This window comes from Haliaeetus albicilla, chromosome 28, assembly GCF_947461875.1.
Source record: "Haliaeetus albicilla chromosome 28, bHalAlb1.1, whole genome shotgun sequence".
Lineage (NCBI taxonomy): Eukaryota > Metazoa > Chordata > Aves > Accipitriformes > Accipitridae > Haliaeetus > Haliaeetus albicilla.
Genome location: NC_091510.1, coordinates 14,031,800 through 14,049,051, shown reverse-complemented (window position 1 = coordinate 14,049,051; position 17,252 = coordinate 14,031,800). Strand labels below are relative to the sequence as shown.

General features: G+C 36.5%; 1 protein-coding gene across 2 annotated transcripts in view; it reads right to left on the bottom strand.

The window, feature by feature from the left end:
- Positions 1 to 611: 611 nt before the first annotated feature.
- ZFC3H1 (zinc finger C3H1-type containing) overlaps positions 612 to 17,252 on the bottom strand; it is a 43,456-nt gene continuing 26,815 nt past the window's right edge. For both annotated transcript variants that reach the window (XM_069773513.1, XM_069773514.1), the window contains exons 22-35: positions 15,311 to 15,497; positions 14,652 to 14,843; positions 12,429 to 12,666; positions 11,187 to 11,292; positions 10,913 to 11,111; positions 10,333 to 10,427; positions 9,248 to 9,358; positions 6,847 to 6,951; positions 6,581 to 6,746; positions 5,746 to 5,846; positions 4,479 to 4,580; positions 3,841 to 3,880; positions 1,593 to 1,655; positions 612 to 1,467 (exon numbers count right to left, since the gene is read on the bottom strand). In XM_069773513.1, the coding sequence (XP_069629614.1) occupies positions 1,330 to 1,467; positions 1,593 to 1,655; positions 3,841 to 3,880; positions 4,479 to 4,580; positions 5,746 to 5,846; positions 6,581 to 6,746; positions 6,847 to 6,951; positions 9,248 to 9,358; positions 10,333 to 10,427; positions 10,913 to 11,111; positions 11,187 to 11,292; positions 12,429 to 12,666; positions 14,652 to 14,843; positions 15,311 to 15,497 (1,843 nt within the window). In that variant the 3' untranslated portion in view covers positions 612 to 1,329. The remainder of the gene's footprint in view (positions 1,468 to 1,592; positions 1,656 to 3,840; positions 3,881 to 4,478; positions 4,581 to 5,745; positions 5,847 to 6,580; positions 6,747 to 6,846; positions 6,952 to 9,247; positions 9,359 to 10,332; positions 10,428 to 10,912; positions 11,112 to 11,186; positions 11,293 to 12,428; positions 12,667 to 14,651; positions 14,844 to 15,310; positions 15,498 to 17,252) is intronic.

Sequence of the window (17,252 nt, the reverse complement as noted above, 5' to 3'; positions counted from 1 at the left end):
TCCTTTAAGAGAGCTGCTTCATATGTAACTTCAGATAAAGTAAGAGTTTTGAAAGTTACTTGAAGTTATTTGTCACAAACCACTTTGCCTCATTCTCAGACATGAAGACCACTCGTCGTTCACTGTCTTCATGGCACCTTCATAAATCACCTATGCAAAAGGTACTATAACCATCTTTTGATATGATTTGGCACAGATAGAAAAACAGGTGGAAAGCCAACCTGATGTGAACAGCCCCATCTGGTTCAGTGGGCTGACAGCATCTCTCTGCAATGTACATGTAGTGACATTGGAAAGCAGGCCTCATTTCATTAAAAGTGAAAAGGACAAAATACGAAATGTACTTTCTATTACTGAAGTGGTATTATTGACAAGAATAATTGTTATGGGACAAACATCAGTGTACCTGAGGCAAAAGGAGGATGTACATGAAGATGTAGTTATTCTAGATCCACAATAGGTAGCTCAACCACATTTGCCTACCTTTTGATCAAAATAACAAAAGACAACAGATTTTTTTTTTTTTTTTAAAGGTCAGCTTGTATTGAAAATATCTCTGTAAAAACACCTGTAATACTACAAGGTAGTACCAATACAAAATCAGATCAATATTAGCTTTCTTTAAACTGTTAAACTTTATTATAAATTAAAATTTCTTTACAAAAAATTGCACATAATTGACCACTCTTAGGTTCTGATGCACTGGCATTTGCAATAGTTTCTTTAATCTTCAAGTTTAATAGTCTCTGCCGTGAGTCCAATGCAGAAAAGGGTAGTAAGCAACCCTCTTAGAGCCTTCAAGTGCAAGAAGCATACTTGTGGCCACGGCAGTTACACTTTCCTTAAGAGCGGCTGCTTTGTTTTAAATCCTGTAATGAAAAAGTCTCAAAAAAGGTTTAAAAAAGGAAAAACCCAAAATGGACTACTTGGTTTTTTTTTTACTGTAAACACAGCCCAGTAAATTAATCCCAAACACAGATCTCTCAGGCATCAGTGAGAGTGTCAAGTGAATCAGGAACAGCAAAACAAAGAAAACAGAAAATAAAAAGAAAACATAAAAAAATAATGTCTGTCATTTTGATTAACTATACTTACGTAGATGACGTTATGAGAATCTGGCAGGGCCCAGAAGCAAGGCCAGACAGGGAGTTCATTTTTCCAGAGGAGGGTCATGTTAATTGTTTCCAGGTTCAAGGAAAGCAGATTGGAGACTTGATATGCTCAGCAATACTCATCTGCCTTACACAGATCTTAGGCATGGATCAGCCTGAAGAATCATTCAACTGATTTTGGCATTTAATAGGACTTATGGCTGACCGTACCCAGCGTTCAGTGATTCTTGCTTTCTGTTCTGTAAGTGTTTAAATTTAAAAGCTCATCTAGGCTGACTCCAACCTCTTGGCACTTGGAAACTAGTTTTCTCAGGTTATCAGTTTTACCTCCTCCTGATGCTTCAAACAAGAGTTGCTGTAAGAGATGGGGAAGCAGATATAAGATTTAGCCAGAGCTTGAGCATCACCACATCTATGGATATGGGATATGCAGAAAATTTATATGAAACCTCAAACTGAATCATAAGGAGAAAACATTACATCTTTCCACAGTGTTGCACATAGAGGTAACTTCTGAAGGGCTCTCTGATATAAATGATGGACCTGTAAAATAAAAACAAGTATTAAAAGTCAGCACAATTTCATGCACTCAAAATGAGTGATCTGAAGCAATAATTTTTAAAATCTGTTTTTAAAAAAGTTTCAAAGTCAAGCATTATAATTGCTACTAAAAGCAAAGGCAAGTTTATGTCTGACCTTAATTCTGACCCTTGTATGCACATGATTAATTACATGAGGACATTCTATTTTTCTTCACAAGATTCTTGCCTCATTCATTGCACAGGATGGAACACGCTCAGGGGATGAAACAGCTTACTGCATATTTCTCACCACACAATATGTAGTCTCAAGGTCTTGCTTATTACATACCATCTCGATGCTGCAATGAAAAGAACTGTTTCATAGGGTTTTTTCCTTCAGCATCTATCTATCTGTGCTTTAACAATCATCTTTGCAACTCTCTCTAAAGGAAAAATGGTTTTACCATTTTATGGTTGGAAATACAGGACCCAAATGTTTAATGCAAATAGTTACTCAAGTCTCCTTCAACTACTGGTATCTAAAGTACCAACTTTAATCAGAGAGTCATTAGGGGAGGTATTTGTTGGCATTTTAAATACTCGTACCCATTTTTATATTCTTTTAGCAAACCTTTACATGACCTCTGAAAGGAATAAATGATGGGTTCTCCAGGAATAAGAAATCCAGAACCTGAATCACAATTCAATTTTAAAACAATATCCTACTTGTTTACTAGAAAACCCAGTTATCTGGAACAGTCACTGATTTGCATAAACAGTTGCAAGTGCTCACTACATCCCAAACTAAGCCCCCCCCCCCCCAAAAAACCCAAAACAAAACAAAACCCTAACTGCACTGAGTGTGCCTACTTAAGTGATTTTACTCCACACTGTATAGTTAGTCAGGGGGTTGCAGAAGAAAATCTCAAGATTTCTTCTGGGTGTAATCCAGCTACAGTGTTTTACATATGCCTTCATTCTAATTGGTTCATTTTCTTTAAGGACCCTCTTTTTGAAAAATTTGAAATATATTTTTCTAACTTTCTAACCAAACAAAGCAGGGATCTTTTAAGTCACCAGCCTCACTATAGGCAGCGCCTTAAAATGTAGTCCACCTAATACAATGACTGAAGCAGGGATCTGTGACTAATTACAGATTACACCAAACCATCAACATGGAGACAGAATTAAGGTTGAATAGGCAACCATGCCTTTGATATCTCCTGACTTTGAACTATTTGATCTTACAAACCAAATAACTGTCTGCTTGGGGGGGTGTTCTTTTTAAACATTCTAGGAGACAGTAAAAAAGGAAAGAAAAGATTTCATATGTGAGTCTAACAATAGCCATGCTACCCATTATGGATCAGTTAGCTTTAACACTGTTTCAAAAGAAAGACTACTGACAGAAAAGAAGGATGCTGAGAAGCAGCCACTACAAAAATGACACAAAAGAAGATACAGCAGAGAAGTAGCTCAGAAACACCACAAGCAAGTGGTGAGTCACAAACCCAGGGCCTCTGGATGCCCCCAATACACAGCATCTTTCCACAGGCAGAAGAATATTTTGAAGGTGACAGCAACAATACCAGGAAGATCCATTCTGTTTGAACTGAAAAGTGACTCAGTTGCTGTGCCAAAAACCTTTTGTATTTGTATATAGAGTGATAAAAAAATGCCCTCCCCCCAAAGTACCAATAAGTAAACTTGGTTTTTTTGGAGAAAAAGAACAGATGTCTTTGGTGGGGGCGGGAACTACTCAAACTCTCTACGTACATTGGCTTGGCAGAACCACCCTTCCAACTACTTGGAAAGATAGTCGTTAGCATCTTCCAGCACAACAACCCTTCCTTCCCTCTACTGTATTTTAAGTGCTAGCAATCTCCTCCAGGTAACGCCCACCCCCCACCCCCCCCCCCCCAAAAAAAACCCCACCAAAGTGGGAGAAGAATACAGTTCCCCCCCCAAGTAAGGGAAAGATACACACAAACAGTATGCACAAGTACTCATGATATAATCCATTCTACCTTGATTGCCAAAGATATTTCTCTCACTTGAGGCAAATGTTTCGGTGTTTATACATAGAGTATTTCAACTATCTAGAAATCCTGGGTTTAAGAGATGACCATTGCTTTGGATAAAGCCAAGGTATGAAAAGTTTTACAGAATTTTGTAATTACTCATTTCAGTAAGCTGTGTTGACTTACTTCTCTTTGTCCCATTAGAAAGCATTCGGCAGCAATGGCTCTGAGGAAAAGAAATATATAAAAATATTTATTCTTGAAACATTTTAAATGCCATTAGTGGCAGAATACTGACTGTGGAATGGAATTAAAAATTCCTTGAGAAGAAACTGACTAACTTCCAAAGATGTTAATCTACAGTGAAAAGATAAAAATAGCCATTTTTTAAAAACAACCTTACATGAGCAAGACATTTCAGTGGTTCCCCATTATGAACAAACACTGAAGAAAAAGATCAGTTCAGCATCACTGGATAATGGAGATTACTGCTATTGTGATATATAAAGGGGAGGGTAGAGAGGGGGAGACAGAAGTCAATAGTTGAATTAAAAAGGCAACTTGTAAATACATCATTCATATTTATCTGCATAATATCCATTCACATAAGCCTCCCCAAAAGGGAAGTTCCATTTCTCATTTTAAAAGCATTAACAGTATCTCTGTCTGTTGTAACAAACAGTTACTGTTTACATAATAAGCTAATGAAAGAGAGACTTCCAGTACAAGCCCAATTGGAAGGACGTTTCAGATTTACCTTTGTGATGTAAACCTTATAAACAAAAGCAATATCTATGAAAACAGATGTATGACTGTTGCATTACATTTTCCAGATGGCCAGGCATGTTGGGATATTATATGTAAACATCTTGGCTTGCAGTTTCAGAATTTGAACATTGCTCTCCTCCCAGTATCGCAGAAGCAGCCTGTAAAAGGCATTAATGAGAAAGAAACACTGCTCTAATCACTGGGAACAGAAAAGCAATCCAAAGATACAAACACATTACACAAAATACATTATACCTAATCTGAGCCAAGAGTCGCAAGCAGGAAAAAAAACCAAGCCACCATATACAATATTGACTGAATACGCTCTCCAAACAAAAAAGTTAAGATACACTTTCAGAGAATAACGAAGAAGTGTGAGATTGGAGAGAAAATATGATCTTGGCACATTACAAGATCAATCTTTAGCATGCACAAGGTAACTGTGTGTTTGAAAGGAGGCTGATCAGTTTTACAGTCATGTGGCTAGGAGAAACTGTTCAGTCAGTTCTGCTCACCCATTTCATGTAGTATCAACATTGTCTAAGGAAACTGCAAGTTCCTTCTAGACATAATCACAACTTGGTTAAAAATGCAGCCATTCAACTTTGTGTGCCAAAGGCAGGCGTGTCATACTCTCCCCACGCCCCCAACCACACACACTTATTTCAAGTCTTGCTTTGAATTCTTTGGGCTCACTGTTGATGACAAACAGTAAGTGTTTGGGGACTTTCAAAATTATTCAACCAAATGTTCAGGAGTTCGCTGCAGCTGAATACAGTAAAGCATGGACTCTCTAATCCCAGAAGAGAACATTTTGATATACTGTTCAAGTAAGAATCAGTGTGATGTTTACATTAACTGGTTTTGTTTCCCTTAAGATTTTTTTTCAAAATTAAGAATGGCTTATCTTTGCTAAATAAATGTCAAGTTAAACCTTAAGGTAGCACTGTTACACACTGGCATATCCATTTTTATTTGTTCCATACTGGAACTATACTTTTAATAGATCACTAAGTAGCAACAAGATTTTAATATATATCTGACATTTCTCTACACAATTGAAATTTTGACCACTTGTACTCATCACGTACAATGCAGAGTTAATTCCTGTATAACTATAAACTTTCTGTAGATAGAACAGAACCCTGTCAAATACAAGAAAGATTGAGATGATGTCAGAAGGCTCAATATGCCTCAAGCAACATGCAATAATAGAGGAAGAGTTTTACTTCTATAGTAGAAAGCAAATCATGCATGTCTTGCACAAAAAACAGTAGTTATGTTAACCAGCTGTTTGTCTTGATTACAAGTATTTTTACATACCTCAGTGCAAGTCCAGGATTAGCAGGCATGGTAGAACAAAACCGTTCCAAGGCTTTGGAATGTTGAGATTTTGGAATGCAGCTCAAATAAAAAAGAATTACCTGTAGAATTTGAATTATAAACATTAATCCACTTTATAGCTGTCTAATTTTGCTACGAATAATGGAATGAGAAACTACGAACATTATGACTAAAGTGAGTTACCACCTACAAACCTTATCCCTCCAGGATACAGAAATCAATTTGTATAATAAAAAGTTAGTGTCAAGTTGCTAACACCACATACTTTAGTCCTTCTAGCCTGCATTTAGCAAGTAAAGAGAAATGCACTGGATGTTAGCAAAATGGGACCCAGGATTTCTATAAGCTTTATTCTGCCTAAGTGCTCAACTTGTTTTTTACTCCTACTTCATTTCTTCTGTTTCTCGACCACTGTAATTTCTATGATCAAAACTGACAGCTTAAATACTGTTTCCATCTGCCAGTGTTACAGTTCTGCAGACCCTTCTTGCTCAACCATCTCTTCCCTCCCTTACGCATTTTCTCTTTTCTCTAGGAAAGAATAGCTTGTCATTAACAGCTGTATTCACATTATTAAAGAATGCCATAATGAAGTTTCTCTTTGCCTTACACACCCTTTATTCAAAAGGTCACTGCTAGATAGTCTTCTGCTCAGAACACTACTCTTCAGATACTTGTTTCTTTTTCTACTAATTTCTAGCTCTCAGTGTTCATATACTACTGGTGCTGTACTTGAACAAGTAAATTACAGGTACCTGCTAAAGGGTCATCAGTCTCTTTGTTGAATTAAAACCATCCACAGACACATTTTTACCTTATTATGAAACTCATAATTGGTCCAATAATCAGCAGTACTAAAAGGAATTGGGTATCGTGTGGGGACTGTAACCAGACATCTGTTCACTAGGTCAGTAAAAAGCTTGAATTCTTGAACTTTGTTGTTGGATCCAACAACTTTGCTATTGATAAAAACAAGGTAACTGGAAGAAAAAAAAAAGAAAAAAAAAGAAAAAAGATGGTTCTGGTAGCCTTCACTTAATAGTTTTGAGATTAATTTACTTTCCTCCCTTAAGAACTTACTCCAGCCAGATGTTCTGAACAGTTTCCTGCTGCATCACTGCCCCCAGAGCTGCTTCATAAGCATCCAGTGCTTCACCAACACTCACGTGAAGAGACTGGCACAAACTGTTTATATTAAAAGTTAAAAAGTGCTGTATGTCATAAACAATGCATGTTCTTACATATTAAGAGTAAGAAACAATCAAGAACTTCCCATTCTGAGATGCAAGAAAAATCAGTGTTTTCAGTTCAGCAGCATTGTGGACTAATTTATCAGTAAACTTATTAAAACGCCTAAGTCTCAACTGCAGATAATAAAGAATAATACAGAAACTATGCAGTTTAAAATGCAACTCTTAAATAAAAATGAAATATTATGAATTGTCTTCTACTCTTGTAAAGTACCCTTTTACTAATCCTTTTAATAGGGATGCTCTGACTGCTACAGAATGGAGACAAGTCTTGAGTTTGTCTGGAAAGCTCCAGAACAATAAATTTCAGTCATATTAAAACCACTTGAGAAATGGTATCAGACTGTGGCAACAAAATTAGTGTTCTGAAGCAAATTCTACTGGGGATCTGGGGTAGAAATATGCTGATCATGTCAGAAAAAAAACCCTGACAAGAATAGACAAAAAAACCCTTAATTTTGTTCCACAGCTCAAAGAAACTCATGGTCAGACCACCATATATGACCTCACCAAAGACAGAAGTAGACACATTTTTTGACTACGATTCAGCAAACAATCCTTATTTCAAAGTGTAAAGTAACAGTGAAAAAAAAGGTAAGACTTTCAGTAAGTCATAAGAGGAAAAAAAACACTCATGAAGAGGAAGGCTACAGAAATGCAAAAAAGATAGGGCTGATGTTGCTACCTTGCTACAGAACACTCTTGACTAAGGTCACATAATCAAAGTGCCTGATTCTACTCCTGCTTTCCCCAAGAACTACAACTAAATCACCAATTTGCCACTCTTCCTAAAAAACTGTGTGTATATGTTTGTGCACACACATACTCATCTGTACACACAATGATCTTTCAAAGTAAAACATTGTTCCTGGAGCTTTGAGGCTTTGCTGATTTCAATCTGACTATTTTCATCACTTGGTACAAGTGAACTTTTCTGTCTTTTATCCTCTGTACCTAAAAAGAGGAAAGACAGATACATAGGCCCAAATACCTAGGCACTTACTGTAGCAAAACTCAACCACAGAAACACTCAATTACTAGCTCTGAAAGTAATTGAGGCACCTGCTTCAAGAGCACTAATTTTCCTCTTAGAAGCAGGTGCTAAAATACAGTAGCATCTGAGCTTAAGTTAAGGTCCCTAATGACTAGGCTAAACAGTGACCTCAAGCGTCTTTCTAACAATGTTTCTACTGTGCAAGTACCAAACTTAAAACTGAACTTGCAAAGAGGTAAGTATTTTCAAAAAAAGAATTATTTAAACTGGTATTAATGGACAATATAAAAAGAAAACATTAAGATAACTTAATCTACACCTTACATAAAGGTTTTCTTGAAAACCATACATTTTACCTGTTTGTAAGTTGCCCACCAATTAAAGACTACAAGCAACAGTGTTGAAGGAGTTCTGAGGAGTCCTCACTCAGTACGTGAAACATTATCATCTTTGCCCCCTTTACTTATCTGAAAACCCAAATAGCTACTTGTGAAGATTGACAAACCCAGACCATGAAGCCGTAAACTTCTTAAACAGCTTAAGTCAGCATTTCAGTAATCACAGTTATACTAGCGTAAGTTACAGATGGCTAATACTTCGGTGCTTGCCAATCCTGGATATTGCTGCTATCAAAAGGAATGCTGGAAGAAACAAACAAACAAAAGACTGTGTATACATGACAAAGTTCTGTCACCTTTGCAATCTCTTGCAGAGGAAAAGGTCACTTAGCTAAATTACTTTGCTACGGAGGGGCATCTGTAGCTAGTTCCAACTTTATAGTCTGTTGATAGTAGCTCCATAAACAGCTGAAACAGTGGGTCAAGGAAGGTGGGGAGACCAGGGCTAAACAGAGTTAAACAGAGTGGGGGAACTATCATAAAATAAAAGGGAGACAACTGAAAACCAGAAGAACAACACTACTAGCAGTAGCAACCTAAACCAAAAGTAAACCAAAAAAACCATCTTGTGAGATGAACACACCCATTACTGTTCACATAGGGCAGAATTTCTGAAAGATTTCTCAAGTGGAGAATTTAAGTTGATGTGCAGTTCACAGTTCCATAAAATTGTCTCTGTTGTGCAGCAGGCAGGTAGGTTCTCTAAGGACTGGCAGATCATTTATTGAAAGAACCCGAAGTGATATACCCTTAGGCAAATAATGAATGTTCTGCTTTTGAAAACGCAATTTACTGAGACTCAATAGCTGTTTCTCAGAAATACATTACAAAAGTCTCACCAGTAGATCTGCCACAGATACGGGATTTGCTGGTTTACAACGTCATCTGTAAGATGCTCTTTATAGAGAGGTGATGTAAATTCAATTGGCATTGGAAAATTCAAGAGGTATCTGCAAGAGAAAAAAGTAGCAGTAAGTGAGAATAACCCTCTACATGGAAGAGTCCTATGTGGATGTAACATTTAGTTCTGAAATCCAGTTCATGGGTCATATTAAAAAAAGATGCACTTTTCCTAGATTTTAGTTTAACTCTATCCAGATAGAATATATACAGAAAGCCTTACACAGAAATATAGAAATAGTTAATATAGAAAGCATTTACTCCCTCATTATGTACAAAGTTAAATATTGCTTTATATCTCAGACTTCTCCCTCCCCACATAAAATACATCAAGTAAGGTACAATCATCTACATAGTCAGCTAAGCTGCATTGTTGGTACTCAATTTAATATTAACAAATGTAAGCAGGAATAAAATCTAACACCTAACCTGGAGACAGAAACATTTCAAAGCCTCATCTGCATAAGCTTTAGCACAGGTCTTCCTTTGAAGGCCTTCACAGGCATCTATTTTGACTTCAAAACTTCAGTAAGTCTCTCAATTAGGTGCTATAATTCAAGTGGAAAATCAGCAGGCTAGATATGAGCCTGTGCCTTTTCAGCAACAATAATCTGCTGATTAATAGCATGCTGGACCTCTGAACTGACGTCTTTTGTGGGTGTGTAAATATAGTATTTTAGGTATGCAATTTTAAGCTCCTAGCTTTGGGCTGGGGGGGGGGGGGGGGGGGGCGGGGGTGGAACCACAAGCAGCTGTGGCATACATATAACTGATTTTCATTCCCCAAATCCAGACATTAAACTCGCAGGGTGTTTTATCTTTAAATGCCTGTGGTTTTACAATCTAGCGTATATGCACAAACAAGAACTATAAACCTTATAAACTACCAAATCATAATCCACTGAAGTTTTAGCAAAACATGCCAAGCTAAAAACAGAGGAGTTTAGAAGTTCTAGACTGTCTTGTCTTTCAAGAAAATGCCAACATTACTGAAATTTAAGTAGAAAAAACATTCTAAATGTACCTTAGGAGATCCATGGGACCATGCTGTTGGCATGTATCCTCAAAGAAAGCTGCCACAAAATCTTGCAATAGCGGAAGAATACTGCTTGACTTTTCCTGTTTTGGGGTTTTATTTTTTAAAAATAAAAAAAATTAAAATCAGACATAAACCTGAAAATGACGAGAACAAGTTAAGCACAATAAATAACAAGTGGTGTGTCTATCTCTGCAACACTCCATTATCTTCATTCTCTCAAGAATGAAGTTTAACTGGGTCAGTCAAAAAGTAGCAGGAAAAAAGCTGAAAACATTATTACAGAGTTTACTGTTAATTTCTGTTATTCTTTCTTAAGGTTATTAGCACGGGATTAGAAAAATCTGAACTGCAAGTTAATGATTTTATGTAATTCCTTTGATTTTCTTCAATCATGTCACTAATCTTGCCAACTCTATCTTTCCCATCTATATATATAAAGGAGTACGAGACATTACAAAAATATCATGAAGATTAATCAATTTAGTAAGTGTTTGAAACAACACACAAAACTCAAACTTTGGAAAGCCAGCAGACCAACAAAATGAGTTTTGGAGTGGAGTATTACCTGTGAAACAAGGAATTTACACAACTGATAAAAAATTTCTGCATTCTGAGGATACTTCTCAAAAGCTCCAGTCCACACTTTGTAGGCGTTGTCACTCTGCTCCATCTGCAAATACAAGGTGGCCAAACTCTCCAAGAGCTGACAGTTGTTAGGGCAGAGCTCCAATAAAGATCTACAAAGTTCTGCAGCAGACTCCCACCTTAAAGAGAAATAAAGGTAAGCTTTCAAAAAAGCAGAGGAGTACTCCAATTAAAAATGTCTTGAATTAACTTACCTTTCAAGAAGTTTCAGCAAAGCTATCATGTTTCTGTAGAGAGGAAAGCAGATAGCTATTCTTTTGTCAGCCTCAAGGCTTTCATCAGTACATGTTTTGACCGCATCTTCAAAACAAAAAGTATAAAATCAAGCCTTTAGACCTCAAGCAATGTCAAAGTTATTTGAAGCCTTAACATAATAAAAAGCCTCATTTAACATAATGAAAATATGTAAGTGTGGAAAGGTATTTCTGAGCATGCTGCTTTTGCAAGTTCTTAAAAAAAGGAAGATGACCATCTTTGGAAAAGCTTTCTTAACACTTACAACCGCAGTGTAAAAACAAGTCTTTCAGAAGTTTCATCCTTCTTTCATTTAAAAACAGGAAACATCCTACCAATGAAATGTTAAAGCCACATTACAGATAGCAGTCTATCACTATACTTAAAACTACATTCCAGGATTTCCAGCATAGCTGCTGAAAGCTATTGAGACAAAAGCTAATGCAGGATATTATTTTTCCTCTCAGCATAATAAAAAGTTACCCAACAATGAACACCCCATTATCATGGCTAGACTGCCTTCATTCCCACAGCTGGGCTACTCAATCTGTCCTTGAGTATTTCCACACTGCATTACCAGCTGCAGCATAGATATATTCTCAGTGGCAATTCAATATCACTGCTGGCTAACATGCCAAGTACTGACATTTATACAATGCTATTATAAAGTCTACTTCTGGCAGCACCACAAGTCAAGAATTCAATTTCTTCTAGTATCTTCATTTTACATCTTTAAAAAAAATTATTCCATTTACTTAAATTTTTAATGAAGACAAACACATGCATTGCTCTGCCTCTTCTAAGGAAACACACTAATCTTCCAGGAAAGTAACTTTGCAATAGACAAATCCCATTAGAGTGGAGGGAGGGTAAGAGAGAGAATGACAACAGAAGCCCAAGAAAACTAGCAATGTCATACTGTCACAAGCCACTGGTCTTTATCTTGATAGAATATCATAGTTCAGAGAAAAAGCTATAGCTTTGAACCACAGATAAAACACTCAGTGTGTGCTAAGTACCCAAGAACACTGACTCTCCTCACTGCTCTGTTCAAATCAAGATGAAATATTCACTGGATTAATCCCAATGGCTTAACAGTCATCAGCAATATTGCACTGCCTTGAAATTCTAAAAGCTGGAGAATACTTCTTGATTTATAAGCAGCGAGTAATGTATTAAGTAGTTTACCTCCTTAATCTTACCTTCAAACATAGCTAACAGCGTATCAGGATCAGTCTTCACATCTTGAACTGTTTGCCATGGTATTAAAAATGGCTCTTTGTTCACAACCCTTGAAGGACTGACATTAGCTGGATCATAGAACTTGACTGGGAGAATGCCAAATTCAGTTAGATGTATGTAAGCCAGCCAAGCCAAGCAACGGTCACTTACAGTAAGGCGTTCTGATATTATCTTTTCATTTGCTGATTTTAAAGCATTCTGTAAAGGTTAAAAGAAATACATTATATTTCAACCATAAAATCTTTAAGATCTAAGAATGAGAAAAGGAAATAGGAAGAACAAGTTTTAATATTCTCAAATCTTTTCCATAGAAGCGACAGAAACTAATTCTTTATGTCAGCCATGATTATATTTGGCTTATGTGAATGTGTGACTGTATTCAAATCACATGCATAATTTCTAGTAACAGGTTTAGAATAACTGAAGAAGATCATTATTTTGAAGAGTGAACAGAGATAAACTGTGAAAACATGCATCTCCCAACATGTGTTCCATTTTTCTGCTTAATTCTTGGACAATTACTTCCAGTTCCATAGAAAGAATACATTAGCTCTAGAGACAACTCATCTAGGAGTTGAATTCAGCTTCTTATATTCTACCGGGTTTTGTGGTTTATGGGGTTCTTCTGTTTGTTCGTTGGTTTGGTTTTTTTTTTTTTATTAAGTGTAGTTCTATAGCTACTAAGTTACAGCTATCCAAGTCTACTGAAAGCACCACCATCTCTAGACATTGTTTAAAAAAATGTGTTGGAAACGTTACTGAGAACAAGGATACTGCTTCAAATTTCCCTACCAGTCATATGCAAAACTAGAATAGTCCAGTTAAATTGGCAGATCCCAAATAAAATCATTAGAGCATGCAATTAGACAAAGTCTAAACACAATTGCTCCTAAAACAGAACAGAATCTCGTGGCTAGTGATGCGCCAACATTTTTCGGGATAAATGCAGGACAATAGAAGGCACTTTCAAGGGAATGAAAGTACTTGCAAATTTAGGCAAAATTCAGCAGACACTTCTCCTGTAATAGGTGAAAACTGAGGTTTCAAAAACATTTCACTTATTCACCCTTCAAAATATTTACTTCAGAAAATTTGTTTTCAAGTTTCAAAGGACACATTGCTACTTACTCTGAAGTAGCATTTACTTAGAAATTATCTTCTCTTAATTATGGTTAAATAATCTCTCCCCAAAACATTCTGTTCAACTACACACTTCAGATGAATATAAAAACCAAAAAACGTTTGGTTTTGTGATGCTTTGAGGAAAGGCAAGGGAAACCAACCCATGTTGTTCTCCCATACACACTGGACTTCTATCTCAGTTTGACACAGTTTTTTCTCCCTCTGTTCTTTGTTCATTCAGTCAAACATTCAGAGTTACATTTATCAGTACTGCTGTGTTTAGAATAGCTTTTGGAGGAAGTCAACACAGCATTACACTTTTCTGTTTAAACTGGAGCTACAAAAAAAAAAAAGGCATTACAACCTTAAACCACGGAGCTGAGCCATGTTTTATGGTGTAGCAAGCAAGAGGTGCCATCTGCTGGTAGGAATGAAAAAACTTGCAACGGAAAACTACAAGCAGCTCCCACCTCCAGCAGGACGATTTCTCGCCTTCATCCACCATTTCTGTTGTCTACAGAACAGTTACAGTGACCTAAATTCTTTCTGCAGTCACAATAAAAGCCTGAGATAACTCTATGACTTTGGAGTTCATGGGACTAATGAAGTCTGATTTAACAAGTCTCCAAAGTTTGGAGCAGGGCAGTGCTGTCAGGTAACATCATGCTATGTTCTTTCCCAAGAACTACTAGTTTGATAATTTCTGCAGCAATAAACATTTCAGTACCTGAGGCAATACATTACTCACAGGCCCTTCACTGCAGAAAAAGCGTTCTATGGCTTACAAGAAATCAAGTAGTAAAGTAATTGCCTAGGAATTATTTTGAGACATAGTAGTCTAGGTTATTAGCTACACAAGCAAAGCAAAATAGGTAACAAAAACCCCAAAGGTATACCCAAATTTTACAACGGCATCGTATCTCAAAACAAATGTCTCTAGGAGAATTCCTTCGGCAAATAAAGGAAGGAACAGTTCTTCAAAAGTTGGCACTCTGAGAGTCACAGGCATTAGAAAGATGAAGGTACGAAGACAATTCCTGGGGTCGTAACCTGGAAGTTACCTGCAGCAGAACAAGAGCATTCTGATGTCTTCCTGTAAACAGGTTTAATTGAACCCTATACAGGAGAGTCTCCAGCAGCTGAAAGGACAAGAGATTTGGATTTTCTTCTCCCCCTGTCACTTCCATTAGGAACTGTAGCATCCTCCCACAAACATAGTCTTTTCCATCAAAGGAATTCTCCAAATTCAGAAACTAGAGAGAAATAATTAATAATAATTAACAATAATAATAGTAATAGTGAAGCTTCTAGGTTAAAGTTTAAAATCACATGAAGCACAAACTTCAGATAATGTCTTTTACCATGAACCATATTTCCCTCCCTCAAACCATATTTTCACATTAAAACTCAGAAAATACTGTTTAAGTATTAAAGATCAAATAGTCAAAGTTAAATTTTTTAAGCTTAAGTAACAAAAAATAACAAGTGTAACACCTTGATTTTAAATAACTTTTATTACCTGAGGACAAGTGATGATTTCTACAAATATCTTTCAAACAGAACTTCGAATCGCTTCATTTTCTGAGCGACTTTTGAGTTTTCAAAAAGCTGTAGTATTGTTCGTTTCACACTTTCCCTGTCATATGTACTGGTTTTCTACAGTAGAAAATGCACACTTACATGAACATTTCACATAAAGCTTTTTTTTTTTTTTACTTACTGTCCACCAGATTTGATAAGAGGGAGCATATTCCACTGCCGTTTCACACATTTCCTGTATCTCCTCCTTGGTTCCTCTTTTTGAGAAGAGTCTGAGGTAATGACACCAAATTTCAGGATTTTCTTTGTTGTTCTCAAGAGCTCGAGCCAAAACATTTAAAGTAGAATCTAAACACTCAGATGATGAGCTGTATAAATTAAAAAAAGCACTCACATCAACTGTGTTAGTATTATGACTCAATATCAAATATGAAAATGGATGCTTATAATTAGAAGTGACACACAGTCAGCCGTTTTTTTAACATGTGCTGTCCTTTACTATGAAAATTTCAAAGTTTCATTAAGTTTTCATCCTTCAAAGGTTGTTATTATTAGGTGCAATTATCACAGTGCATGGAAAAAGAAGTTTCCTAGGAAAAGAGTGCCAATTCAAGTAAGAGTCCAATTTAATGGAAAATGGGTAAGATTCATCTGTAAGCAGAAGTCTCAAGCTGCAATCATATAAAGGCATTAACATCACAGAGACTTAAAAACTTAAGCAGAAATTTCAAAAGCTTAGTGAAGTAAGAATATTTTTTTACATATTTAGTTTACTTTCTACAGTCAAATACAAGCCTTTATTTCAGGTTACTATGCATATCATGGGGGTTTTCTCTGCCTCTAAACCATTAAAAAAAAAAAAAAGGAGATTTTACTTTTTGAGACGACTATCATGAGATGATACCAGCAAAGTGATAAAAGAGTAGCTCAAATAACTGACTATATTGCAAACCACAGAGCTGAGCTTTAATTCATAAACAAACTTCCATAAAACCACAGAAAGCTTCTGAGGTTGCATTTATTCTGAAAACATCTTTAGAAGTTACTTTACATAGACATTTATGAGAGGAAAAACACATGTCCCAAAACAAAACTAACACAGTTAACCATGGATAAGTCCGAAGCCTTCCCAACCCCTTCTGTCACCACTGCCACCTACTAAACCACTCGTCTCCCACCCGCCTCACTACTCTGAGGAAACCATGGGGGGAATGGGGGGAGGTGGCTGTTTTAAGAAAAGGATGCATCGTCTTCCATTAGGTTTTCTCCCTTTTTTTCTTGGTCTTTTTCCAGGCACACTTATATTTAGAAAGTGTGCTCTTCTCACCCTGCCACTTGCTGGTAGTGTTTTCTTTGAGTACTGGCCTTCCCGGTTCTATCCCTTCTAGTGTTCAGGCAGCTATCGATACAGCTAAACTGATCTTTTGCTACATTTTCCATTACCCACAGTTTACACAAGACTTTTAAGACAGAGCTGCTCCTCCCCATTCCCTTTCCTCCCTGCTGCAGCTGCTTAAGCCAGTACCTCACTACTGAAATTGAAGTCAATCTCTAGAATGAAACCATCATGACAGAATTCCTACTGAAATTATCTGATTGCCAGTAAGAACATGGTATGCTGCAGAATAATTTAAAAGAATAGAAACTAGAGAAACTTAGAAATCCAAAAGTTAAAAAATTACAAAATGAGAAAGTCAGTGTTAACCAGACCGCTTCTACAGGGATAAAACCATATAGCAGAACTGTTCTCATAAGAAATTCTTTCTGATAAAAGTAATTTCAAACAGTATTACAATCATTCACTCTGTAAAGGAGAAACTGATTGGAGTTTATTGGTCCGCTGCTTTATCACTGGAAGTACATTCCACTGTAATCTTGGAAATACATTAGGCTGTGCACTTTTCAAACACAAACAATTATTTCTCCCACACTACTTTCCACCAACTTCCGTTCTGAATCAGAACCTACCTAAAGATAAACCGTCAGTGTAATTTATTACTCACATACTATAGTGCATACAGTAGGAAACCTAATCTATTTTTTAACCTGCTTTTAAGTAACAAATTATTTGTGGCATTGTTGAAGAAAGTTCTTTAACGTCAGAAAGGAAACTTGATCATAGC